The sequence below is a fragment of the Ranitomeya imitator genome, chromosome 1 (assembly GCF_032444005.1).
Source record: "Ranitomeya imitator isolate aRanImi1 chromosome 1, aRanImi1.pri, whole genome shotgun sequence".
In the NCBI taxonomy this organism is placed as follows: Eukaryota; Metazoa; Chordata; class Amphibia; order Anura; family Dendrobatidae; genus Ranitomeya; species Ranitomeya imitator.
This window is the reverse complement of record NC_091282.1, coordinates 407,264,964-407,291,933: the sequence shown is the minus strand read 5'-3', so window position 1 is coordinate 407,291,933 and position 26,970 is coordinate 407,264,964. Positions and strand designations below refer to the sequence as shown.

Below are 26,970 nucleotides of genomic sequence, written 5' to 3'. Positions count from 1 at the left end.
TGACACCTGATGAAAAAAAATGGTCAGTTTCTCTAGGGTGAATCTAGCCGAATCAGAAGTTTATGCATACATGCAATTTCAGCAAGTAGAGTAGGTGACATTATTCTTTGAAAACTACTGCATCCGATTTGTCTATCAGACTTAAAGGGAACATGTCACATCATAAACCCCTATAAGGAGAAGTGGCTGACATACAGAGGGGTCCCCTCCTTTATGTGCCAGATTAGAGAACCTGAGAGTAGCTCCTGCTCTGGCATGTCTATGTGTCAAATAAGGCCTCTTTCACACTTCTAGTGTTGGCGGTGCATCATAGTGCAGTGAAATGACGCATCGACGGACGTTGTGAAAAAAGAGGAAAGCGTGTGTGACGCATCCCGTATTATGTGGAGAGAAAACACAGTGTGCACTGCTCACCAACTGGTGCTAAGACTTAGGTTCCCAAACCGTCAATATATATAACATAAAAGTCTAGCACTCAACTTCAGTAACCGTAGAAACGATTTATTAGTAGCACAAGAAACGTTTCAGTCCCTTGGGACTTTCATCAGTCACGTGCCTATGAAGGCCAATGAGGCTAATAGGATGAAGCTGAACCAGATAAGGCTGAAAATGGCGCATAGATAGAACCCACTTGAGACTTGCGGTGGACGCCGTGTCTTGAGGTGGTTCTACTTCCCCTCCCCATCCAGCTTCTTAAGTTGCGGGTGTTCTACCCGACAGGTGGTCATTTCCCACCGTATCCTCTGTGCTCTCCAGCTTCCTCCTAATAATCCTTCTACACTATTACGGGTTCTATCTATGCGCCATTTTCAGCCTTATCTGGTTCAGCTTTATCCTATTAGCCTCATTTGCCTTCATAGGCACGTGACTGATGAAAGTCCCAAGGGACTGAAACGTTTCTTGAGCTACTAATAAATCGTTTCTACGGTTACTGAAGTTGAGTGCTAGACTTTTATGTTATATGCATCCCGTATTATGACGGATGTATCGACATTGTTCCTGGCCGAATTTTATAATAAAAGTTTCTGGAGGGGAGAGAGAGAGAGGTAGACACCTTTCCCCGGTTTGGAATATGGTTCCAGGCATGCTCAGATGTAAAAACTGCATCCGTCACTGGATTCCTGCATTTCAAAGTGTGCGCAGGATCCAGTGTCCATAGGCTCCCATTCTGTGGAATGACGTATGCCGCAGGAGCCGTCGGGGAACATTTTTCCACTGCAGACAAGGAACGTTTCATGGAACGTTTTTTTGAAAAGATGGGCCGTCAAATTCCACAGGATCCAGTGCACGACGGACGAAATGTGTGGCCATCCGTCGCGATACGTCGCTAAGGACGAAATCCGTCAAGTTTTGAAACAACAGGATCCTGCAAGTTTTTCTGCAGGATCCTGTTTTTTCCCATAGACTTGTATTAGCAACGGATTGCCATGCGTTTCATCTGTCGTGCACTGAATCCGTCGAGAAATAGCGGTCCGTCATGGAGAGAAAACGTTCAGGGGAACGTTTTTTCTGCACATCGGAAAATCAGTCAGCGACGGGTCATGCGCTGTCCGTCGTCAGCAATAATGGAAGCCTATGGACGCAGGATCCGTCGCTAACTGTCACACACAGGAATCCAGCGACGTATCATGTATTTTCCCTCTGAGCATGCCCGGAAGGATTTTCAAGGCAGGGGAAAATCTCTCTCTCACCAAGTCCAATATCTACACCGGAAAACCTCAGCCGACGCATCCGTCATAACACTGGACGCGTTACCTCCGTTGTATCACTATTTTATCGTCATCCGTCGGCACGTCTTCTCGACGCATTAGAACGGGACACTGCCTGAGACCTCTTTCACACTTCCGTCTTTGTAGCCCCGTCGAGATACGTCGTTTTTTGAGAAAACAGGATCCTGCATAAAAATTTGCAGGATCCTGCATTTTCTCATAGACTTGTATTAGGGACGTATCGCGACGGATGGCCACACGTTTTGTCCGTCGTGCACTGGATCCTGCGGAATTTGACGGCCCGTCTTTTAAAAAAAACGTTCCATGAAACGTTTTTTGTGTGCAGTGGAAAAAAAATCCCCGACACCTCCTGTGTCATACGTCGTACCACAGAATGGGAGCCTATGGACACTGGATCCTGCGCACACTGGGAAATGCAGGAATCCAGTGACGGATGCAGTTTTTACTTCTGAGCATGGCTGGAAGCAAATTCCAACCCGGGGAAAAGTCTCTCTCTCTCTCAGAATCTTATATTATAAAATTCGGCCACAAACTCAGTCAACGCTTCCGTCATAATACTGGATGCGTCACACACGTTTTCCTCTATTTTCACAACGTCCGTCGACGCGTCATTTCACTGCACTATGACGCACAGCCAACGACGGAACTGTGAAAGAGGCCTAATACAAGTCTATGAGAAAATGCAGGATCCTGCAAAATCCTGCAAAAAACGACGTATCGCGACTACAAAGACGGATGTGTGAAAGAGGCCTAAATGGGTATACACTTGTATGGCTTCCATAATTACTTATTTCCTCTGCTCGTTTAATAAAAAAGATTGTATTTGTGAAGCAATTCAGCACAAGTGTGTAATGTACAGTGAAGATATGGCTGTAATACAGATTATACTGATACCACTGGTGAAGAAATCAGCTTTGTGGTTTTTCTTTGTTCTTGCTATTTAGATTTCGGTGCAGAGGGGCTGGACTGAGGGAGTCTCCTCCTCCTAGAGGCAGGTCATTCATAGACCAGAGGCTGTTGGAGGGGCCGGGAATCACAGACAGGGAGGAGAAGACCCAGGGCACAGTTTAGCCCCTGTGCACCGAAATCTAATTCTCTTAAAGATAACAGAACTCTCACCGGGCCAGCATGGGTGACTGTATCTTTGCCAGAGAGAATTCCAGAAAGGAGGGAGAAAAGGAACAAACCAATGAGGCCATATACTAAAAAAGCATCGGAAGGAAGAATAGTTGTAAAGTTGTGATTTAAAGATTCTTTTCCATTGACAAATAAGAATATTCATCAGGGGCATTAATGATAACATTTCTTTCTCTTGCCAGGACAGATATCCTTGGTTGTGCTCATTGCATGAGTTAATAAAAAGGTGAGCACGTGTCCTGCATGCAAATCTTCTGTATATTACTTATCATTTAAGATATGGAAATGAATGGGACCACAGTAAGAAAAATGTCCGCCTATGTGTAAAAGCCTCCTGCTCAGCTTGTACTGAGAATGGGCACTGTAAGGTCAGTTTGGTCAGAGATTCATCAGTTTGTTTCATTGATGAGAAAAAAATAAGTTACTCCATCTTCCATCAGTCCATGAAAAACGGTCAACACATGAATTGCATCTGAGTGCTGTCCGATTTTTTTCAGTGACCCATAGACTTTCATTGCGGACTTTGATCTGATACTCGGATCAGTATCGGGTATGTCTCTGCAATTTTTCATGGACAACTTAGTCTGCAAAAAAAAACAGTGACGTGTGAAAAGGTTTGAGTGCTTTCCGTGAAAAACACAGATAGCACTCATATGTTAAAAACTGACATGTGAATGAGGCCTAACAGTAAAAATGTCTTTGTTGTCTATAGCAACCAGAGTTCAGCTTTCATTTTTTAGAGCAATTTAGGGAATGAAAGCTAAGCTCTGCTTCATTGCTATGGACAATTAACTGTAATTATGGACAAGTAACTGTTGTTTCAGTGGAACTTACAATAGAAAGTCTGTGTACCTCTAGTTCCTCCCTCTCCATAAACCTTAAAGTTGTATTACCATCTCCAAGATCCTATCCCAAAATGTAGTAGACGTAGTTGTAATAATATTATCGAATACCTCCAATTTGCAGTGTAGTATAGTTCTTCAGATTCGCTATTTTGATGAGCGCATGAAGGGCCTTGCACTAGCTTAGGTATCCATGGTTACGTCCACTCAGTGACAGATATTTAGGCAGACAGCTCTTAGTGGTCGTAACAATAGACACCTAAGCTATTGCCAGGTCCTACATGGGGTAAGAGACAGTGAATCTGAAGAACTATACTACATTTCTAATTGGAGGTATTTGCTAATATTGTTATTATTATTATTACACCTATTACATATTGGGATAGGATCTTGGAGATGAGAATGCTCCTTTAATGAGCGTACGATTGATTTATGAAATTAAAATTAATATGATATTAGGCCTCATTCACATGTCTGTGTTTCAAGTACGTTTGGTATCCTTTTTGTCACAGATACCACATGTACCCATTATAACTAGTGATGAGCAAATGTGCTTGGATAAGGTGTTATCCCAGCTTGCTCTGGTACTAACCAAGGGTCTTTGGCATATTCGAATAATATGTTCAAGTCCCCCTGCCTGCATGTTTAGCAGCTGATGGACAACCGCAGACACAGACACACTGACGGTAAAAAACAAACACACTGATGGTGAAAACAAACACACTGATGGTAAAAACAGACACATTGATGGTAAAAACAGAAACACTGATGGCAAAAGCAGACAGACTGATGGCAAAAACAGAAAACACGGATGGTAAAAACGGACACTTGGATGGCAAAAACAGACACACTGATGGTAAAAACAGACACACTGATGGCAAAAACAGACACACTGATGGTAAAAACAGACACACTGACACACTGATGGTAAAAGCAGACACACTGATGGTAAAAAACAGACACACTGATGGTAAAAACAGACACAGTGATGGCAAAAACAAACACACTAATGGCAAAAACAGACACACTAATGGCAAAAATAAACACACTAATGGCAAAAGCAGACACACAGACGGTAAAAACAGACACACGGATGGTAAAAACAGACACACTGATGGTAAAAACAGACATACTGATGGTAAAAACGGACACACTAATGGCAAAACAGACACACTGATGGTAAAAACGGACACACTGATGGAAAACACTGATGACACCACTACCGGTTTTACACATACTGTACATGTTTTAACTGGACGTGTGAAGGAGGCCAAAGAAATGTTTTCTAGTTGGTTGTCTCTCATTTTTGTTTATTGCATACGAATTTGATGGAATTTCCCAGACTACATACTGCCGTCCTGTAGCTCCATACAGTGGGTTGTGTAGAGCCATTAAACAATACCTATAGCTCACCTGAGTCTGTTTCTTGTTTTTCTCAGAGACGCACAGGGATGGGTTAGGTTCTCCCATATACATGAAGAGAAATATATGTCTGCACTTACAGAATTTGCTATCTATGCACACAGATATCTTTTTAATATATTCTGATTCAATACAGCAAGTTCAGATGATTGTTTTGATCACTAGAGCATTCTATGAAAGATTAATGAAGCACTCATGTCTAAATGCTTTGCAAAGCAATCACCAGTGACCATGAAGAAAGAAGCATTTCAGCAGCAGTGTACGACCCTCACAGTATACCAAGTCTGGATAATACTTATCTGTGGTAATTGTATGATAAATGGAGAATTATTTCGCAAGGACCCATGACACAAAAATACATGTTTAATTAGGAATTCAGTTTTTACATGGTCTGTGACATTTCCATAGATGAGATCAGCGTCGGACTGGAGCACCTTGGGCCCACCATAGAAAATCATTCTTGGGACCCACTGTGTAGCTAAATATAAATAGATACAAGACCGCAAACTGTGCGGCAAAAAAAAATGCTAATATCAGGGTATAATATAATAATAATAAATAATAATAATTTTTATTTATATAGCTCCAACATATTCCGCAGCACTTTACAGTTAGCGGGGACATGTACAGACAATAAATTCAGTACAAGTTAAGACAATTTAAACAGTGACATTAGGGGTGAGGTCCCTGCTCGCAAGCTTACAATCTACAAGGAAATGGGGGGACACAATAGGTGAAAAGTGCTTGTTATTTCAGGTCTGGCAATTATAATAAATAGGGATTTTCATATAAAGCTGCTTGATCCAGTCATCAGCCTGTGTGTTTAAGTGCAATAGTCAAGTATCAAGTGCAGTTATCGTATGCATGGAGGGTGTGGAGACAGATGAATAGTAGAATGCAGATTCAGAATAATATTTGGAAGGAGGAAACAGGGCAAAGTTAGTTTACTGAGTAGTTGATGTGGTAGGCTTGTTTGAAGAGATGGGTTTTTAAAGCGCGCTTGAATAAGTCGGGGCTAGGTATCAGTCTGATCGTCTGGGGAAGTGCATTCCAGAGAGCTGGCGCAGCATGAGAGAAGTCTTGGAGACGGAGGTGTGAGGTTCGGATTACAGGGGATGTTAGTCTTAGGTTATTTGTAGAACAGAGGGCACGTGTAGGGCGATAGACAGAGATGAGAGAGGAGATATAAGGTGGTGCAGAACTGTGGAGAGCTTTGTGGGTGAGAGATATGAGTTTATACTGGACCCTGTAGCAAATGGGTTAGCCAGTATAAGACTGGCACAAGATGGAGGCATCGGTGAAGCGGCTGGACAGAAATATGACTCAGGCTGCTGCATCCAAGATGGATTGGAGAGGGGAAAGTTTGGTAAGAGGGAGACCAATCAGAAGGAAGTTGCAGTAGTCCTGACGAGAATGAATAAGAGTGACAGTAAGAGTCTTAGCAGTTTCAAATGTGAGAAAAGGTCGGATTCTGGAGATGTTTTTAAGATGCAGGTGACAAGAGCGAGTGAGTGATCGGATATAGGGAGTAAAGGAAAGATTGGTGTCGAATATGACCCCAAGACAGCGGACATGCTGCTTGGGAGTTATGGTTGAACCCTCCAGGGTAATTTCGATGTTGGGCACAGTGAGGTTAGTAGAAGGGAGAAACACAAGAAGTTCCGTTTTGGAGAGATTTAGTTTCAGATAGAGGGAGGACATGATGTTAGAGACAGCAGACAAACAATCCTTGGTATTTTGAATTAGGGTAGGGGTGATGTCAGGGAAAGAAGTGTATAATTGGGTGTCATCAGCATAGAGATGATACTGGAACCCAAATCTGCTGATTGTTTGTCCAATAGGGGCAGTGTATAGAGAGAAAAGGAGGGGGCCCAGGACTGAGCCCTGCAGAACCCCGATAGTAAGGGGACAAGGAGAGGAAGAGGAGCAGGCAAAAGATACAGTGAAGGAGCTTTCAGAGAGGTAGGAGGAGAACCAGGAGAGGGCTGTGTCCTTGAGACCTATGGAGCGGAGCATAGTGAGAAGGAGCTGGTGATCCACGGTGTCAAATACGGCAGACAGATCCAGGAGAATCAGCAGAGAACAATGACTTTTGGATTTAGCTGTTATTAGATCATTAGAGACTTTAGTGAGGGCAGTTTCATTGGAGTGTAAAGAGCGGAAACCAGATTGTAAGGGGTCGAGAAGAGCGTTATCTGAGGGATAGCGGATTAGACGGGAGTGGACCAAACGTTCCAGGAGTTTAGAGATGAAGGAAAGGTTAGACACAGGTCTGTAGTTAGCAGTGCAGTTCTGGTCCAGGGATGGCTTTTTAAGTAAAGGGGTTAAGATGGCATGTTTAAATGAGGAGGGAAAGATACCTGAAGAAAGAGAGAGGTTAAATATTTTAGTCAGGTGAGTGGTGACCACTGGTGAGAGAGACTGCAGGAGATGTGAAGGAATGGGGTCACTGTTGCAGGTTGTAGGCCGAGCAGAAGCGAGGAGCTTGGAAACTTCTTCTTTTGAAACAGGCTCAAAGATGTCTAGTGAGTTTGAGGTGCGACAGGGAAGGGGATCCAGGCACTGAGGAAATTGGGTTGAGATATCCTGATGGATTTAGTTGATTTTTTCTAGGAAATAAGTGGCCAGATCCTCACCCCTGAGATTGGTGATGGGGGCCTGTATTTTAGGCTTCAGGAGGGAGTTTAAGGTTTCAAAAAGTCATTTTGGGTTGTTGGATAGTGAGGTGATGAGGGTGGTGAAGTAGGATTGTTTGGCCAGATGAAGGGCAGAGTTATAGGTTTTGAGCATGAACTTATAGTGGATGAAGTCTTCTGCTAAGAGAGATTTTCTCCACTGCCACTCTGCACACCTTGAACAACGCTGAAGAAAGTGTGTTTGCATAGTGTGCCAGGGCTGCCGTTGTCTGTGTCAGGTCTTTCTGCGTGTAGAAGGTGCTGCTTCATCTAGGGCATTCTTCAGTGTATTATTGAAGTGTGACAATGCTAAGTCGGGACAGGAGAGGGAGGAGATGGGGGCTAAAGATGTGTGGAGATTGTCCATAAGCTGCTGGGTGTTAATGGTACGTGTATTCCGATAAGTGTGGTAATTGGGGTGTCCCGGGTGAGGAGACAATTCTTGACAGAAAAGGAAAGAAGGTTGTGGTCTGAGAGTGGGAGAGGGGAGTTAGTAAAGTCATGCAGCGATCCGGGATAGGAGAAAACCAGGTCGAGAGTATTCCCATCCTCATGCGTAGGAGAATAAGTAAACTGTGAGAGGCCGAATGAAGAAGTTAGAGAAAGAAGATGAGAGGCAGATTGGGAGAGGGGATCATTGATGGGGATGTTAAAGTCTCCCATGATGAGGGTGGGGATGTCGAAGGATAGAAAGTGAGTAAGCCAGGTGGCAAAGTGGTCTAGAAACAGGCGGGAGGAGCCTGGAGGGTGATAAAACAACTGCCACTCGCAAGGACAAGGGCTTAAAGAGTCTGATGGCGTGGACTTCAAAGGAAGGAAATGTAAGTGAGGGAACCAGGGGGATGACCTGGAAAGCACATTGTGATGCAAGGAGCAAACCAACACCTCCACCCTGTCTGTTCTCAGGTCTGTTGGTGTGTGAAAATTTCAGCCCACCAAACGAGAGAGCAGCAGCGACGGTGGTATCTGAATGCTGGATCCAGGTTTCTGTAATAGCCAGAAGGTTAAGAGAATTAGAGAGGAAAAGATTGTGAAAGTAAGTTAGTTTGTTACACACAGACCGTGCATTCCAGAGAGCACAGTGGAAAGCAATAGGAGAAGGCATGCACTGAATGTTAATAAGATCAGCAGGGTTTCTATATGCAGCTAGAGGAGAGTAATGTATGCTGGTAGAGGGAGGCCCAGGGTTGGGGGAGATGTCTCCTGCAACTAGTAGAAGGAGGAAAAACAGAAAGACCCGGTGGTGGGATGATTTGTATGAACGTTTTGAGTGCTGCATGGAGGTAGTGGCTGGTTTGGAGTGGGTTAGGAATGTCAGTAGAGCCTCTGAGTTAAACATGGGAGAGGGGAGGGGTGGATATAGAGAGAGTGCCCAGAATCTGTTAAAGGGCGGGCGAGTTGTGAGAAAGCAGAAGTAAAAACAAATAAGAAGCATATTGATATGATCAATGCATTATGTAGTACGACTGACCAAGAAGCATGTTTGTATGAAAAGCTTATGCACCTTACCTGTCTCCTGCCCTGTCCAACTGCCATTGTCTAACTGCCAAGCACTTGATCCTGTTGCACTTAATATCTTTTGCACACGTGAACTCGCACACGTACTATCCCAGCGAGACTAAATATATATGAAATGAAATGACTGCTAGCATCAGGAACCATATGGCCACAATCAGCAATTAACCAATTAGCATAAGGCCAGAGCAGGCATTACTATGCAGGGTAAACAACCAATGCTGAACAAGGCCATAAAACAGTGGGAAAAAGGAAAAAAAAAGATAGCTTTGAACACTTTAAATTAGAAACCAAAAACAGAGAAAAGAAAAGCAACACAGGAGTGATGGATAAATTACTATGAGCAAAGCTTGCTAGATATGGTTCTGTTCACACTTGCAGTCAGCACACAAATGGATAATGGATAAATTACCTGTGTGAAGAAAAGAAGAGGTAATACACATCTTAATTATGTAGCAGGGGTTGGGGCAGCCCCCTCAAAGAATATAAAGTAGCCTCCTCATAGAATCTAATGCAGCCCTCATATAGTATAATGCAGCCCCCTCATAGAATATAATGTAGCCCCCCACATGGAATATAATGCAGCCCCCCATAGAATATAATGTAGCACCGTCATATAGTATAATGTAGCCCCCTCAGAGTATAAAGCAGCCCCCTCATAGGATATAATGCAGCCCTCTCATAGGGTATAATGCTCTCCAAAATGTAGCAATGTTCACAATGGATCTTAGGTCCTCTTTCTATGCACTCCAGGCCCTTTCTGACTTTCTAACAGGAAATTGTCATTTTCCCTTCCACTGTTAACTACTCCCAAATATTAACTCTAACTGTCCCTGCTGTCAAACTACACACACTATCAATATTACCGATATCTTTAACGCACATCACAATTCACACTATACATCATTAAGGCCGGTTTCACATTTGCGGTTGTGTCCACAGCGTTTCAGACGCATACATCCGCATGCATCTTGATTTCATATCTTTAACAGTACCATGAGAAGTCCTCCTCTTATCACCAGTCTGATACGACTGATGATCAACAAGTAGTTGCTATCTTGGAGTCATTGCTGGATGAACAAAATCCAACCCCGGTGAGTAATTTTCCAACCCACCTGTATATCAAATCCAAAAAGTTTCCTCCCCTTGGCACCTGTCCAGCAGTTGAGGTATTTGTTAAGATGGTCTCCAATGATATTGAAAAATTATGTTCTAATAAACGGTTTGGTACAAATCAAAATGACCGTAAGACCATTAAGGAAATTCAGGGGTGGACTGACGTTACAATTAAACAGGCCGACAAAGGGGGCAACGTTGTCCTATGGCCTAACAGTCTATATGAAAAACAAGCCCAAAAATTATTGGCTGATAGAGCCTGTTATAAAAAATTGTTCTACAACCCCCTCACTGAATTCAAACAGGACCTTGACAAAATTGTTACTAATGCATTTGAAATGGGTGTTATTCCAAAAAAACTTATGGACACAGTGGTTTCAATTAAACCGAGGATGCCCACTCTGTATCTTATTCCGAAAGTCCATAAGGATCCCATCAATCCACCTGGGAGACCGATAGTCTCGGGGAATGATGGGATCTGTGAGATAGCTTGCAAAATTGTTGATTTTTATCTCAAGCCCTTGGTTAACACACTCCCGTCATTTATTCAGGACACTACGGCTGCATTACGTAGTTTTGATGGCCTGTTTGTTCAAGAGAATATGGTGCTTGTGACGGCCGATATTGAAAGCCTGTATACTTCCATTAGACATCAGGACGGACTTAGGGCGGTCTCCTGGTTCCTTGAGGCTGGAGATACGGAGAGACCCTTGGCTGACTTCATTATACAGCTGTTACAATTTATACTTACACATAATTGTTTTATGTTTTCTGATCAACTGTATCTCCAGCTTCAGGGGACCGCTATGGGGGCCGCCTGTGCTCCGTCCTATGCAAATTTATTTTTGGGGCTTGGGAAAGGGACATCTTTCTCAGTAATCCGGTGAGGCACATTGACAGGGTGCATCACTGGATCTGATTTATTGATGATGTTTTTTTCATATGGGAGGGGACGGTTGAACAGCTTAATTGTTTTATGTCTGAGCTTAATGCCAACAGTCTGAATATCAAGCTCACTTTTTCCTACGGTCGACAGGTTAACTTTTTGGACTTGGATGTCTGTGTATCCTCTCAGGGGTATATTGAAACTAATGTTTGTCGAAAACCCACTGCCACCAACACATTGTTACATGCGAGTTCATCACATCGCCAATCTACCATCAATGGAATCCCAATTGGACAACATCTGCGGATCAGACGTATTTGTTCTAGTGAGGAGAAATTTCGGACACAGGCCCAGGACTTGTATTGTCGCTTCAGAGAACGAGGGTATAGCCATCGACAAATACGTCGAGGCTACAAGAGAGCATGCTCAACACCTCGCAATGATCTCTTATATCAGACTGTCACTAAAGAATACGATGACTCACAGGTGAGATTGATCACCCCATACAACCGCCAATGGAAAGATTTTGTTGAAATAGTAAATTAACATTGGGACATTTTGCGCTCGGATTCCATCTTGAGAAATATCATTTCTGATAGACCGTTGATTACGGCTAAGAGATCTGACAATCTTCGTGACCTGCTTGTCCGAAGTCACTATTCTCCCAATGATCATAGAAAGAAAGGATCAAGTGATTTATTACAAGGCTTTTTCCCATGCACCCTTTGTAAAGGGTGTCAAAACCATATTAAGAGCAAAGAATTTTCTAATCCTCAAGGTGGCAGTATATTCAAAATCCGCCATAGATTGACATGTGCCTCAAAGGGCGTAATTTATCATGCCCAGTGCCCATGCAATAGGATATATATCGGGATGACTACTCGCGAACTTACGATAAGAACGAGAGAGCATGTTCGCGATATAGAGAAGGCCAAGACTGCCACGGATGTGGAGTCCTTAAAAACGTTACCTCGTCACTTTTTTCTACACCATCAATGCAATGCTAGCCTCCTCAAAATTAAGGCAATTGACCAGGTTTCGTTGGGTCCACGGGGGGGGGGTGACTTGTTTAAAGCCCTGGCTAGGGTTGAAAGTCGTTGGATTTACCGACTTAACTCAGTCGCTCTCAATGGCCTCAATGAGGGATTTGGTTTCGGCTCATTTCTACCATGACATCTTACACGTTTTTTAGGGGGGTAGGGGGTTTGCTATGTCTAACATGTATCATGTCATTTTTTATGTTTTTTTGTTGGTTTTATTGTTTTTATTATTGTCTTCTAATTATGGTCTTTTGACATTCTAGTTTGGCCTTATGAGAGTATGCGTGCGGATGATGAATACCCTAGTCACACACTGAATCGAGATCGCTGCAGTTATTTTATATGGACCACCGAAGGGACGCTCAAAGAATACATAAAAAATATATTTTTTTTGCATAAAAATATAAAAAATTCGGTGTTTTTATTCACATAGCCGAATGTTTGGGTTAGTTTACCTATCATGTGTATTCTTTTATATATATATATATATATATATATATATTATCACTATTGCATAGTTGTTGTTGGCTGTATGTTATATATAATATGTTTATCTATTTATATATTGACATATTTATTGTGTTGGCAATTTTAGTTTATTGTCATGCCAATGCACACATTGATATTTTCTTATTTTCTTATCATTTATTTTGACACTTGTATCAATTTGTCACTACTCACGCTTAAATATCAACACATAGTGTTATTTTCTTATTATTTATTTCTATTTCGTCAGGTTATTAGATATAGTGCTCACTTTCACTTCACATACCTTGTGTATGGATTCTTTAGTCTAGCGTTTCTATTTCTTCATTGCGGTTCTCTTTGTCTCTGCCCATGGTGCGCATGCGCGGCTTCCCTGGCTCCGGAGCTTCGTGTGGGCGGCGACTGGCGTGCGGCACGCAGATTTCGTCTCCATGACAACTCTGTATGCTTGCGCTCCACGGCCGCACCAGGGTCCAGTGGTTGCCACGGCGGCCGCGCATGCGCCGCTTACATTGGACATAGAGCGGGGACTTGTGCGGCTGCGCTGCATATGTGTGTTGGGTGGATGTGACGCACTCATTAGGGCCCGGCATCGCGTCTCTCATTGGCTACACTTTATATAAATAGATGGAACCCCCTCCCCACCACACGCCTCCTGAGGAAGTCTCGACGAAACGTGCGTTGGGGCGGCGGGGACCAATTGTTTCCCACACACAGTCGGCTCACTTTGAGTAAGTATATCATGTCTCTTTTTTCTTAGTGTGGTCTGCTTTGTTGGTCCAATTCTGGGTTACATAATATGCACTACGCACCTTCTTACTTATATGCAAACCATAGCTTTATTCACATGCTGCTATATGGACATTTATGCCCAGTATATACACTTTGGTGACTTATGAGACATTGATTGATTACTATTGATTGACTTATATGCCGAAACTTGTGGACTGTTGTGTCGGTTACATTGTGTCCTGCAATACAGGTTTTCACTGGTTCTCTCTTTAATATTTATATGTCTGTGATTTTTCTGTGGAATACTGTGTAATAAATTATTTAAGGATTATACTCATTTGTGGTCCTTTGTTACCATTATGTTGATATCATATCTTTAACATTGTAGATGCAGGTGCATGCGTCGTTTGCTTATGCATGCGTCTTTTCGCAATGTATGGCTGGGCGCGGCTATTGCACCATGTTGCATTTTTTGTGGCTGCAAATTTCCATACGCATGCAGACGCTTGCGGAAGGAGTGCGTCAAATAAATGCCTTACAGTCTATGGGAACACATGTACATGCGTATGATTGCATTTGCGCACCCATGCGTTTTTATGAGTACACATGTCTAGGAACTGGTTTTAAGCCACCCCCCAAACAAGCCATATAAAAGAAGGTGTGGGCAGTGGAAGTCCAGTACTCTCAAGACTCTACAAGCATTGGAAGACTTTTTTGGAAGCATTGGAAGACTCTGACTATAATGTGAGTATACAAGCTATATGTCTGCCTGTCTGTTTTTCTCCCTGCAGTCTGTAATTATTTCTGCCTCTCTTGCAGCATTCCTCATCATGTCTTCCAGTGAAGAGCAGACCTCACACAGTCAACAGGAAACTGAAGTGAGTACATTTGCTACTGATAAGTATTCACTCTCACTATTACACGTGGCAAAATATTTATTTTTCTTTTTACAGAACCATTCCAGTGCAGATGAGAAGGAGCAGCAGGCTCAGGCCCAAGTTCCGGTGGCAAGATGGCGTGTAAGTATTCTTGACTGTTTTTATTTATTCTTGACTGTTTTTGGTACTCTTGACTTTTTTTTTTTTGCCTTTTTTTTGTTTTAAGTGTTTTGTCTTTCCAACATTACAGTCTTTGTTTCTTGTCTAGGTTCCACAACACGAGGAGGAATTCCTTGACAACGACCTCCTCATCATATTGGTACAGGAGCGAGTTGCATTGTGGGACTCCCAGGAGCAGCAGCACTCGGACGCTGTGGTGAATCGGCAGCTGTGGAATGAGATGGCCTAAGCTATGATGGATGACTGGGACAACAACACGCTACGAGTATTGCAATGTTGTCTGATGCGGTCAGTGAACCTGAAGGCCGGGAAAACACACCCGTGTGTGATGCGAGAAACTCCTGCAAGGTTCTTGCATCACACACGGTTGTGTGATCCCGGTCTAAAGTGCGTTGTTTAACAATTTTTTTCCCTATTCACAGTGAACAAAGTCAAAACTTGTTGGTGTTCAATAAAGGATCACTTCAACAAGGACCTGAGACAGGAGATCCAAGTTCGCAGTGGTGCTGCAGCAAGGATTGGGAAGTACAAATACCACTGTGTGCTGGATTTCCTGAGGCCTGTCCTTGCTCAGAGAATGTAAGTATTTTTGTATTGTATTACATTGTGTTGTATTCCCTAATCTTAATTTTTCTATTCCACAGGAGTTTTCACTTTTACAATTGTTATTTTTTTTGGAGTAATGTTTTACTTTTCTTTTCACAGAACTTGGAGCAGCACCCTTGAACCTGGATCATCCTCTCATCAAACAGCCACGGACCAGTCCCAGCCATCCACCAGCGAAGCAGCAAGTGGGCCAGCATCACATTCTGGAGAACAGGCAGCTGGTCTTTCAGGTGTTCTCCTGTCCCAGTCCTCTTTTTTGGGCTCTTCCCGCCAGCGGCAGAAGGCCTCGGACAGGTCACTCATGCCCGAGTTTATTCACTTGAGCTTGGTCTTGCAGTATGGCCTGAAGGCGCTGGGAGATAGACTGGAAAGTGGTCTGACCCATATTAACACACTTTACCAGGATGTCAACCAACGCCTTAACCGTCTGGAAGCCGACCTCCAGAGACCAGCACACCATTTTTTTAATCAGATAGAGCAGGGCATGTCGGAACACCTTATGCCTGAACTCCAGCTCAATGTGATGCAGGCCTGCAATGCTGCTTACATTCAGGCTATGCAGCAGACTCACAGCACTTACAACAGCCACAGGTGGTATTTCCACCAGTGCCACAAATTACACACTTAACCTCAATACAGAGTTCTGCTGCATACAACTGTATGGCCACTGCGATGCCCAGTCCTGCAGCACACCACTACACCGCCACCACCATGCCTGGTGCTGCTGAAAGCCACTCTACCACCACCACAATGCTGAGTCCTGCTCTTGCATGGCTGTCCACTGCCACTAGCACTAGGCCACCTCCAGATTCTGCATGGCTGTCCACCACTACCACTACTAGGCCGCCTCCAGATCTTGCATGGCTGTCCACTGCCACCACCAAGCCGAGTCCACATTCTGGACACCCTGCCGACCCCACCACTCCCACCCTCCCAAGGAGACACAAAAAATGAAGGCAGCCGCCTAAGACGGGACAGAAAATAAAAAAGAGTCGTGCCACCAGAAGTGTCGTACTACCTCCACCCTCACCTACCAATGTGTCTGTGTTGTCCAGTTTTTCTCTCCCTTCCAATGCGTCTCCCGTCCCATGCTTCCACTCCTAATGTGTCTACTTCCATCCTTGACCTCCCAAACCCCACAAGTTTAGTTAGCCCTTCTCCTGGAACCCCTTCATAGTCCACCCATAGCCAATCCTCCCAGCTCCACACCCCCCAGGTCCATAACATTACCCCCTCATTGTTTCGTAAAAGTTACATTTTTTTTTGTTTGTTTAAATAAATTTGTGTGGTTTTTCCCCAATCACTGCTTGTTCTTTGTCTCTTTCATCGCCGGCAACACACCGTGCGCCGTCAACACACATGTCGCCGTATAAACACACGCTGTGTTTTTGCCACCTCATAGCTCCATGACACAAAATCTGCTGCCCCTCTTCTTTATTTGCTTTACACTGCAGCTTTGCTTCTTGTGTCTGTCATGGAGCTATGAGGTGGCAAAAACACAAAGAGGACTGAAAATCCTCCAAAAATATATATTAGTACAGCAAAAAAGGTCAGCGGTCAGCAATGCTCACCTGCCCAGGTGTCAGCACTAGTGCACTCAGGATGCTGTGTTTTCTACATCCTGAGTGCACTAGTTCTGACACACGGCCAGGTGAGTAAAGATATGAGGCGGATTAGCTCCATCATCTCTTCAGTCTGCATTAATATATAGAACTATAGGAATGCAGACTGAAGAGACGATGGAGCTAATTCAACGTCACTTTCCACAGCACTGACCTCAGAGAGAAGAGGTGTAGTGTAAAGCATGGGTTACATAACCCAATTTGGTTATAATTCAATCCCTGTCTCATGCAATCTGCATGATACAGCAAGTGAATTTTATAAAAACTGTAGTTGTGAACCAGTGATCACCTTATTAAACTTTTAAAAAAATTATTGTAATATAGAGGGCACTTTGAACAGGTGTTTAACTAGAGGTGTTTTATTGTCAGCAAACATTAACATTAGGTACATTTTACTAATCACAGGTACATAACATCACATAACATTACAAGAACACTAAACCATTTCATCTTGCTAGGACACATGTCCACTTTCAGAAACAAAGTAGGACGCAAATGTATCCCTCATTTGGGCAACTTCAACTGTCCTGAGAGGGTGATGGTGATAATCTGGCAATGGGTTACTTACTGATTCATCAAGTTCAACGTTGGGTCGTTCTTTAGCCATTATGTAGTTGTTCAGAAAAACACATGCCTTGACAACCTCATCGACTGTCTCAATTTTGAAATTAATGGCTGTCCCTAAAATGCGCCATTTCGAGACAAGGATACCAAAGGCCCACTCAACTGTTCTTCATGCCCTGGTCAGTCTGTAATTTAAAAAACTAGAGTCCGCAGCTGCAATTGCCATGAGCACTATGGAAAAATATTTTTTATAATCAAAGTACTCGGATCCAGTTTCAGCCGGCTTGGTAATTCTAAAGGTACCGTCACTCTTAGCGACGCTGCAGCGATACCGACAACGATCCGGATCGCTGCAGCGTCGCTGTTTGGTCGCTGGAGAGCTGTCACATAGACAGCTCTCCAGCGACTAAGGATCCCGAGGTCCCCGGTAACCAGGGTAAACATCGGGTTACTAAGCACAGGGCCGCGCTTAGTAACCCGATGTTTACCCTGGTTACCAGCGTAAAAGTAAAAAAAACAAAAAACACTACATAGGTACCTTCTGCTGTCTGTCCCCGGCGCTGTGCTTCTCTGCCCTGTGTAAGCACAGTGGCCGGAAAGCAGAGCGGTGACATCACCGCTGTGCTTTCCGGCTGGCTGGCGGTGACACAGGATGCAGGAGGAGTGCAGAGAAGCACAGCGCCGGGGACAGACAGCTGAAGGTAAGTATGTAGTGTTTGTTTTTTTAACGTTTACGCTGGTAACCAGGGTCTGCGCTTAGTAACCCGATGTTTACCCTGGTTACCAGTGAAGACATCGCTGGATCGGTGTCACACACGCCGATCCAGCGATGTCAGCGGGAAGTCCAGCGACGAAATAAAGTTCTGGACTTTCCTCAGCGACCAACGATCTCCCAGCAGGGGCCTGATCATTGGTCGCTGTCACACATAACGATTTCCTTAACGATATCGTTGCTACGTCACAAAAAGCAACGATATCGTTAACGATATCGTTATGTGTGACGGTACCTTAAGGGTATGTGCACACGTTGCGGATTTTGCTGCGGATCCTAAGCGGCGGATTCGCAGCTGTTTTCCATGAGTTTACAGTACCATGTAAACCTATGGAAAACAAAATCCGCAGTGCACATGCTGTGGAAAAAAACGCGCGGAAACGCTGCGTTGTTCATTCCGCAGCATGTTCATTCTTTGTGCGGATTCCGCAGCGGTTTACACCTGCTCCATTATAGGATTCCGCAGGTGTAAATCCGCAGTGCTTTTTACCTGCGGATTTCTCAAAACCGGTGCGGAAAAATCCGCAGAGGTTCCATCTACGTGTGCACATACCCTTATATGTTTCCCATCCACTGCTCCAAAACAGTTGGGGAAATTGAAAATTTGCCAGTATTTATCGGCATATTCCTGCCAGATTTCCTTGGTGGGTAGGGGGATAAATTCCTCATGGAGAACATCCCAGGAAACCCAGCAGGTGTCTGTGACAATCCCACATAGTGTGGAAATTCCTATCCGGAACTGGAAATGGAGCGGTGATAGGCTCTCTCCGGTAGCCAGGAATCTGCCGAACAGAAAAAGGAAAAAAAAAAAATTCAGAACAATAATATTTATGACTGGGGTTTTGCAAAACAGAGAAAAAAAAACAGGACATAGCTTTTATAACAAGAATATTTAGAACAGTTTTTTTGCAAAACAAAAAAGGGAAAAATATTAAGTACATTGCAGAACAATAAGAATTATGACAGGCGTTAATGTTTAAATATTACGTACCTTAGTATCACCAGCAGACGTTCCTCAGCAGGAATCGCTCTACGGAGCTGGGTGTCCTGCCTGCTGATGGCTCCTTGTACACGGACCAGCAATTCCATGAAGCTGTCTTGAGACATCCTCGTGTACTCAAAATATTTCTCCGGGTTTGCACGGAGCTCCCTGAATAAGGAGTGGTAGGCTCCACGGCTCTGTCGGAGTTAAAAAATTAGGTGCTGCCAAAATCGCCAACGCAGTCTTCTCTGTTTTTCCCTTTTCCGTTCTTGCTCACAAGCAAATGTAAAGGAAAGAATCAAATTGACATCCAAATCCAGATTCCGATAGAAACTCTCTATGCAAAGATCCATCTTGAACAGGATACAGGAGCAAAATCTGAGGATTTCATCTGTACAAGTGATTATATACAGAAGTCCTATGAGACATGCTCATTTGGCATGGCTTGTTTCAAGGAAATTCTTCTTGAAAAAAGTTTTTCCTATCAAACACATGTGCATAAAAAACGTTAAAGCATTTAACGTTGCGTTTTTTTCCCCTCATGCATAAGCTGATGCGGATAAAAACCGCTGCATTATCATGCGTTTGCATGCGTTTTTGCATGCAGTTGCGGACGATACGCTGTGGACTCAACCACAAATGTGAACCTAGCCTAACACTTATCGCATTATACATGATGGTTCTCATTACATTTCATAGCATATTACAACAATAAACTTGTTTCTTCAAGGGGAAATGTGCGCAACAAGTCCATTTCCTTACAAAAGTATGTGAATGCTAAGCCGAGCCAAACATGTATGGTTAGAATCGGGAGAGAGCGTTGCCAGACGAACAAGCGTTAACCCTATAGCTATAATATGTACTATAATAATAAATAATAATTATAATTAATTATGGTCAGCTAAAATTAATTTGTGCTCTGCAGTTTTTACCTGAAGCTGCATGCCACTAAAAAGTCCACTACATCATTGCTCTGAAGCTTCACGGGGATGTGAGTGTTGACTACATTCATCCTCCTTTGGGGAGCTGGACAACCCCTTTGAGAAAACCCAGTATGATATCCATATGGCTACAAATAATACTTTTCAATCCCCTGTTGCTCCTGTAAAAGTGATTTTGTGATTCCTCTCTGTTCTTTTGTTACTAGGTTGTTACAATGATGTATGATACTCCATACATGTCTGCAACTGGCAGTCAGGTGGTAGGTGGTGATGCAATTATGTTTTTGAACCGTCATGGTGATTATGAGGATTCAGTCTCAATATACGTCTGTTTATTTCTACTAACAGTTCCACTCTTGCCCACGGTCTTTGTCTGTTATTACAGTACTGTTCCATTCAACCCCATTAAGGGTGCCAGCTGGTCAATAAGCAATACTCCTGGTATTGTGAAAGAGGGATGTACAGTTGTGCTCAAAAGTTTACATACCCCGGCAGAATTTTTGCTTTCTTGGCCTTTTTTCAGAGAATATGAATGATAACCAAAACTTTTTTCTACACCATGTTTAGTGGTTGGGTGAAGCCATATATTGCTAAACTACTGTGTTTTCTCTTTTTAAATCATAATGACAACCCAAAACATCCAAAAGACCCTAATTAAAAGTTCACATACCCTGGTGATTTTGGCCTGATAACATGCACAGAAGTTGACACAAATGGGTTTGAATAGCTACTAAAGGTTAAATCCTCACCTGTGACCTGTTTGCTTGTAATCAGTTTATGCATAAAAGCTGAGTGAGTTTCTGGGATCCAGACAGACTCTTGCATCTTTCACCCAGCCACTGATATTTCTGGATTGTGAGTCATGGAGAAAGCAAAAGAATTGTCAACGGAACTATGGGAAAAGGTAGTTGAACTGTATAAAACAGGAAAGGGATACAAAAAGATATCCAAGAAATTGATAATGCCAGTCAGCAATGTTCAAACTGTGATTAAACAAACGGAAAATCAGGGGCTCTGTAAAAACAAAACCACTTTCAGGTAGACCAACAAAAATGTTGTCCACAACTGCCAGGAAAATTGTTTGGGATGCAAAGCAAAATCTACAAATAACATCAGCTGAAATACAGGACTCTCTGAAAACTAGCACTGTGGCTGTTTCAAGAGGCACAATAAGGAGGCACTAGAAGAAAAATGGGCTGCATGGTCGAGTAGCCAGAAGAAAGTCATTACTGTGCAAATGCCCAAAATATCTCGCCTATAATATGCAAAACAGCACAGAGACAAGCCTCAAAACTTCTGGAACAAGGTAATTTGGAGTGGTGATACCAAAATTGAATGTTTTGGCCACAACCATAAACTTTACATTTGGAGAAAGGTCAACAAGTCCTATGATGAAAGGAACACCATTCCTACTGTAAAGCACGGAGGTGGATAGCTGATGTTTTGGGTATGTGTGAGCTACAAAGGCACAGGAAACTTGGTCAAAGATGAAGGAAAGATGAATGCAGCAAATACTGGAGGCAAATTTGTACTTATCAGCCCGGAAGCTGCACATGGGACGTACTTGGACGTTCCAGCATGACAAAAATCCAAAACACAAGGCCATGGCGACCTGTCATTGGCTGCAGATGAACAAAGTGAAGGTTCTGGAGTGGCCATCTCAATCTCCTGACCTCAATATCATTGAGCCATTCTGAGGAGATCTCAAGCTCACAGTTCATGCTAGACAGCCCAGGAATTTACAGGAACTGGAGGCTTTTGCCAAGAAGAGTGGGTAGCTTTACCATCTGAGAAAATAAAGAACCTCACCACAACTATCACAAAATACTTCAAGCTGTCATTGATGTTAGAGGGGGCAAAACACGGTATTAAGAAATAGGGTATGTGAACAGGGTCATTTGGATGTTTTGCGTTGTCATTATTAATATGAGAAAACACAGTAGTTTGACAATAAATGACTTCACCCAACCACTAACCATTAGTGGAGAAAAAGTTTTGGTGTTATCATTCATATTCTCTGAAAAAAGGCCAAGAAAGCAAAAATTCTGCCAAGGTATGTAAACATTTGAGCACAACTGTATATAAGCCCATGATATGCTGAGAAGGTGACAATCATTATGTTCTCTTGCAGGGAGAAAGGTTGCGGTCACCATGTCGTGCTGGCATGTTCTGCACTGAAGAAAGTCTACAGGAAAACCTTGACAACAGGACAGTTCGCACTTATTCCTGAAGATCAGTGGCACCACAATGATGATGACATTTCTTCACATACATTGTTCATCTATTTGCAAGGTTCAATGGAACTGATTTCTGAGCGAATGCAGAAAAGGAGAGGACATTTTATGCCACTTACATTACTGCAGTCCCAGTTTGACACTCTAGAACCTCCAGAAGCACCTGAGATGTTCTTGGCTGTTAATGTTGAGAAGAATACTTCTGAAATAGTATCTGAAGTAAAGGCTGAACTGGAGTGTAAGATACACTTAGGGCAGAAAGGAGATTAGTGTCCAGTTCAATGTCTGCATATAAAGAAACGCTGAAGCTAAAATCCAAAGCTAAGAGTAGAATCGCACCACATGTATCCAAAAGGAAGACCATTGCCTCAACAATGTTGATGGGTGTCAATGGCACACATATGTCATTATATAGGCGTATAGTTGCATTGTTCTGTGGCATATGATCGGTGGACTATTTCTACCTGTACTACTAAATGTAATCCCAAAATATGATGTAATCCAAACCTTATATAATTTCTGGGCTTCAAGTCATTAACTGTGAAGAATATTGTCAGCCTCTCCTCAGCTTGAAATCACAGATACCAGAGAGCAATAGATGGATTAAAATTACACTGAACACCAGAAAACCATAGACCTCTAAAAATTAACCTTTAATGGAAATATTGAAAAGCTATATCACATAATCGTAGTGCGGCCAATGCTGTGTGCGGCCCGGTACTACGAGATAATTTTCACATTGCGTATTATCTTTGTATGTCTGTGTTTTTTGTGTATATTTAGTGTAAGATTTTTTCAGAGTGCATTAGGGCCTTTAGGGCTGCCGACGTTGAGTGGGGGCGCCATTACGTCAACAAATTAGGGTGCCAACCTCTGCTGGTAGGAAGGGTGAATCTAGGGTCAGTCCAGGGAGAGATTAGCCCTAGTAAAGATATTGTCCCCTTCCTACTTTAATTTTGTAAATTTTTGCACTCTTTGGATAACTACTATTATGTGATACACCTTTTTAATATTTCAATTAAAGGTTAATTTTTAGAGGTCTATGGTTTTCTGGTGTTCAATAAGAGTAAGACCTCACTATTTGTTATGAAGGTTTTTGTGGCTTAAAATTACACTGCAAATGGAAATACAAGACATTAGTTTTGGGATTAATACATTTAATATTCCAACTTCATACATATTACTTTGATAACATTTTGCTAGATGTTTTTTTTTTATAAAAGTGTCTTTCTATGGTAATCTGATACTAATGTGATCATATTTGGACATTAAGATATATAGAATGGAGAGCTACTGCAGCCATGATGTCTTAGAGTGCTTTCACACTGCGCTTTGTCCCATGTTAAGTGGTTCTGTCGAAACTTACGTTTTAAACCCTCCGCAAAATGGGATTCGTGCCCATGGGGCCATTGACTATAAAATAGTCGACAAAGTCACTGTGTGCTCCGTCGTGCACCATTTTTCTGGCGTATATGCCTACTGTAGGTGGACACTCAGGTGCTATCTACTACATATGAGTGTTCGCCTCCAAGTATGTAAACACTCAGATGTAAGTAAGCCGGGCTGTGGGAGGTGGAAACACATTAAGATAAAATTCAGACATGGTCCAATTATGGCCCATAAACTGGCTGAGGGGTTCCTGACCCGACCTCAAGAGCCTTAAAAAAAAAAAAGACGTAGTTCTAAGTCTAGACACATGACCCTCTTTTTATTGCGAGTATTCATTTTTGGGAGAAATACTTTCACAAGATAAAAATACTTTTGTATAATTTCTACTGCAGAATAATGGTAATAACTGTAGGACACGCATCCTCTGAATGTGATGTAGTGTGATGGGGATTTTCTGGGCTCAGATACTTGCCAATCTTTCCTCTGCATCTGTGCATATTACTCACCAAGGAATTTCTAATTCAGAGCTGGCAGGAAAGGCTCAATGTGTTTACTGCAATTTGTCCTAGTAAAATCCATATTTATTATATGGGAGACTTTTCTAATGCAGCATTTTTGGGAAACCAGTTCATATCACAGACAAAGGCAATATTGGTACTAATCTGTAATCTATAGCACCCTCTATGAATGTGTAACACCCCAGGGTCCTGGTTGTTACAGTAGCATTGCTTTCCTCACGGGGAGAGTGATGTCACTCTTGGAAGTGAAGGAAGATCTCTTTTATCAGGTAATCACAAAGCATGATTAAGGGTGCTTTGCCACCTGAAACGCGTAGATAGATAGTGTTCTTATCCTTATTGTGCTGATGTTTTTATCCTCTGCTTCTACATGAAGTGAATAAAGTACCAAGTTTTTACTTTTCACTGTCTCGTTGAGCTGGATATTCTTTTTTTGCTTTTTGAATCACAAAGCACACAACATGTTCACACTCCAGGCCAGAAGAGGGAGCTCTAAACCTGGTTCAGGGGGAACTTCCCTATTGATATATTCTGGCTTGGAGGGAAAGTGAGTTGGTTAGTGCCAGAAAGCAGACTGGTGCAGTCTGAGGCAGAGAGACGTGTGAGGGGCCGTGCAGCCAGAGGTGCTGCAGCTCCTGGATAGAGAGAATACAGAAGGAAAGAACAGATTATAGAGAGTGTTCAGGAGAGTGATGCACAGGAGACTGACAACTGGGGAGGATAGCTGTGACTGGGCTACCTCCCTGCAGAGCGTAGATTTCCAGTAGCCAGAAGACCGAGGTTGTATTGGACTGTAGGAGGCACAGCAGAAACTGGCAGGACAGCTGGACTACATGTAACCTGTCCGCCCTAATAACCAGGAGACACAGTGGCACATAGAGCCCGGGTCATGATAGAGACCCTGTGAAAAGGCTCGAATCACCGGTCATACGGGTTTGTGTCCCACCTTTAAGGAGGACAGAGAGAACTGTGAGGACCTTGATAGAAGCCACAGGCAGCAAGGGACTACACCACCGCGCTATGAGGAAGGCTTTCATCTCCACCTGGTAAAGGGGACTCTGAACTTGCCCCCAAGCCAGCTGGACCCTGCCTGTACCTGTGATCTGGTGCCCTGGACTGTGGTTGCCTGTCGTCTCCAGTAAACTAGGTAAAGAGACTGCACACCTGTGTCCTCCGTTCCTTTATACACTACCCACCATCACCAGCTACACACCGGGAGCCCTGGGGACCCAACTTCACCTGTGGGAAGTTATACCATCTAGCTGCTATAACATCACCCCTGAGGACCCCTTTAAGCAGCGTCAGTCCCCACTGATCGAATACCACAGATGGCGTCACAAACACAAACTTTATTCAAAACCCCTTTAAAGACCTTTCCCCTTTAATTGGGGCCCAGGGCTATGGACCGGGTTGCAGCCACCATGACATCCCCTTTAAGTACCGGACACGGTACCGAGTACCCCACGGCCCTGGCGGGCGATTCAATTGTTCTAAATGCTCAGCATTTTCCCTGCTTTTATCAGGTGTTTTCTTGGACTTTAATATTTATGGACTATCCTTCACATAAGAAATTGATATCTGAATGGTGGGGTTAGAGCTGGCCCTGTGCGAGATAGCTGTTGGACATACGTAGGAGGTTGAGGGAAGGGGAATGGATGGGAGCTGATCACGTTGAGAATGTCCATTGATGTTAAAGATACAGGATGGGTGCCATACCTGCTGTAGATTGTGCCTTGCAAGACTTAAAAGGATGGTAATTCTCAGTACAACTGTCCTAATAAAATATAATCCTATATTGTAGAAATATTTAAAGCATATTTAAAATAGAAAGAAACCTCATGGCCTGACACGTTTCACTACAGCACCCTTAGTCATAGGACTAAAATATGTTTTAACTACATCTACAGTAAAGGATTGGATTTTATTAGGATGGTTGTGCTGAGAATTAACTTCCTTTCAAGTCTGTTGGACATATGTTTGTTCAGAAGATCATAATGTTTCTTAACACTTTCCGTCCCCCACATGCACGAGAGCTCAATATTTCTAAGCTTTCATGTCTTTTCATTGGTGAGAAAGAGGAAAGTTTATCTCCCCTTAAAATAAAGGCTCATCCATTGGAATTTCAACCACTGGTACTTCTCTTCCCCACCGACATCGGATTGTTGACCAGCGGGTTCGGATGACTTTTATCTGCATAACAACTGGATTGGATGCAATTCACTAATGTCACACAATCGTTAAAATTTCTAAGTCTCATGACATGGCTTCATGGTGTGCTCTCTGTACATGGTATGGTCGGGAATAAAACATGCTTATCAAAAGTCATCAATTATTGAAAACTAGATGGTGTCCCGATTCTAACGCATCGGGTATTCTAGAATATGTATGTATGTATATACAGTTAGGGCCAGAAATATTTGGACAGTGACACAAGTTTTGTTATTTTAGCTGTTTACAAAAACATGTTCAGAAATACAATTATATATATAATATGGGCTGAAAGTGCACACTCCCAGCTGCAATATGATAGTTTCCACATCCAAATCGGAGAAAGGGTTTAGGAATCATAGCTCTGTAATGCATAGCGTCCTCTTTTTCAAGGGACCAAAAGTAATTGGACAATGGACTCTAAGGGCTGCAATTAACTCTGAAGGTGTCTCCCTCGTTAACCTGTAATCAATTAAGTAGTTAAAAGGTCAGGGG

The 26,970-nt window shown here is 43.0% G+C and overlaps 1 protein-coding gene across 1 annotated transcript in view; it reads left to right on the top strand.

Annotated features, from left to right (window-relative positions):
- IDNK (IDNK gluconokinase) overlaps positions 1-24,696 on the top strand; it is a 94,458-nt gene extending 69,762 nt beyond the window's left edge. The window contains exons 4-5 of the mRNA XM_069762764.1: positions 3,050-3,093; positions 22,258-24,696. Of these exons, the coding sequence (XP_069618865.1) occupies positions 3,050-3,093; positions 22,258-22,630 (417 nt within the window). The 3' untranslated portion in view covers positions 22,631-24,696. The remainder of the gene's footprint in view (positions 1-3,049; positions 3,094-22,257) is intronic.
- Positions 24,697-26,970: the final 2,274 nt, after the last annotated feature.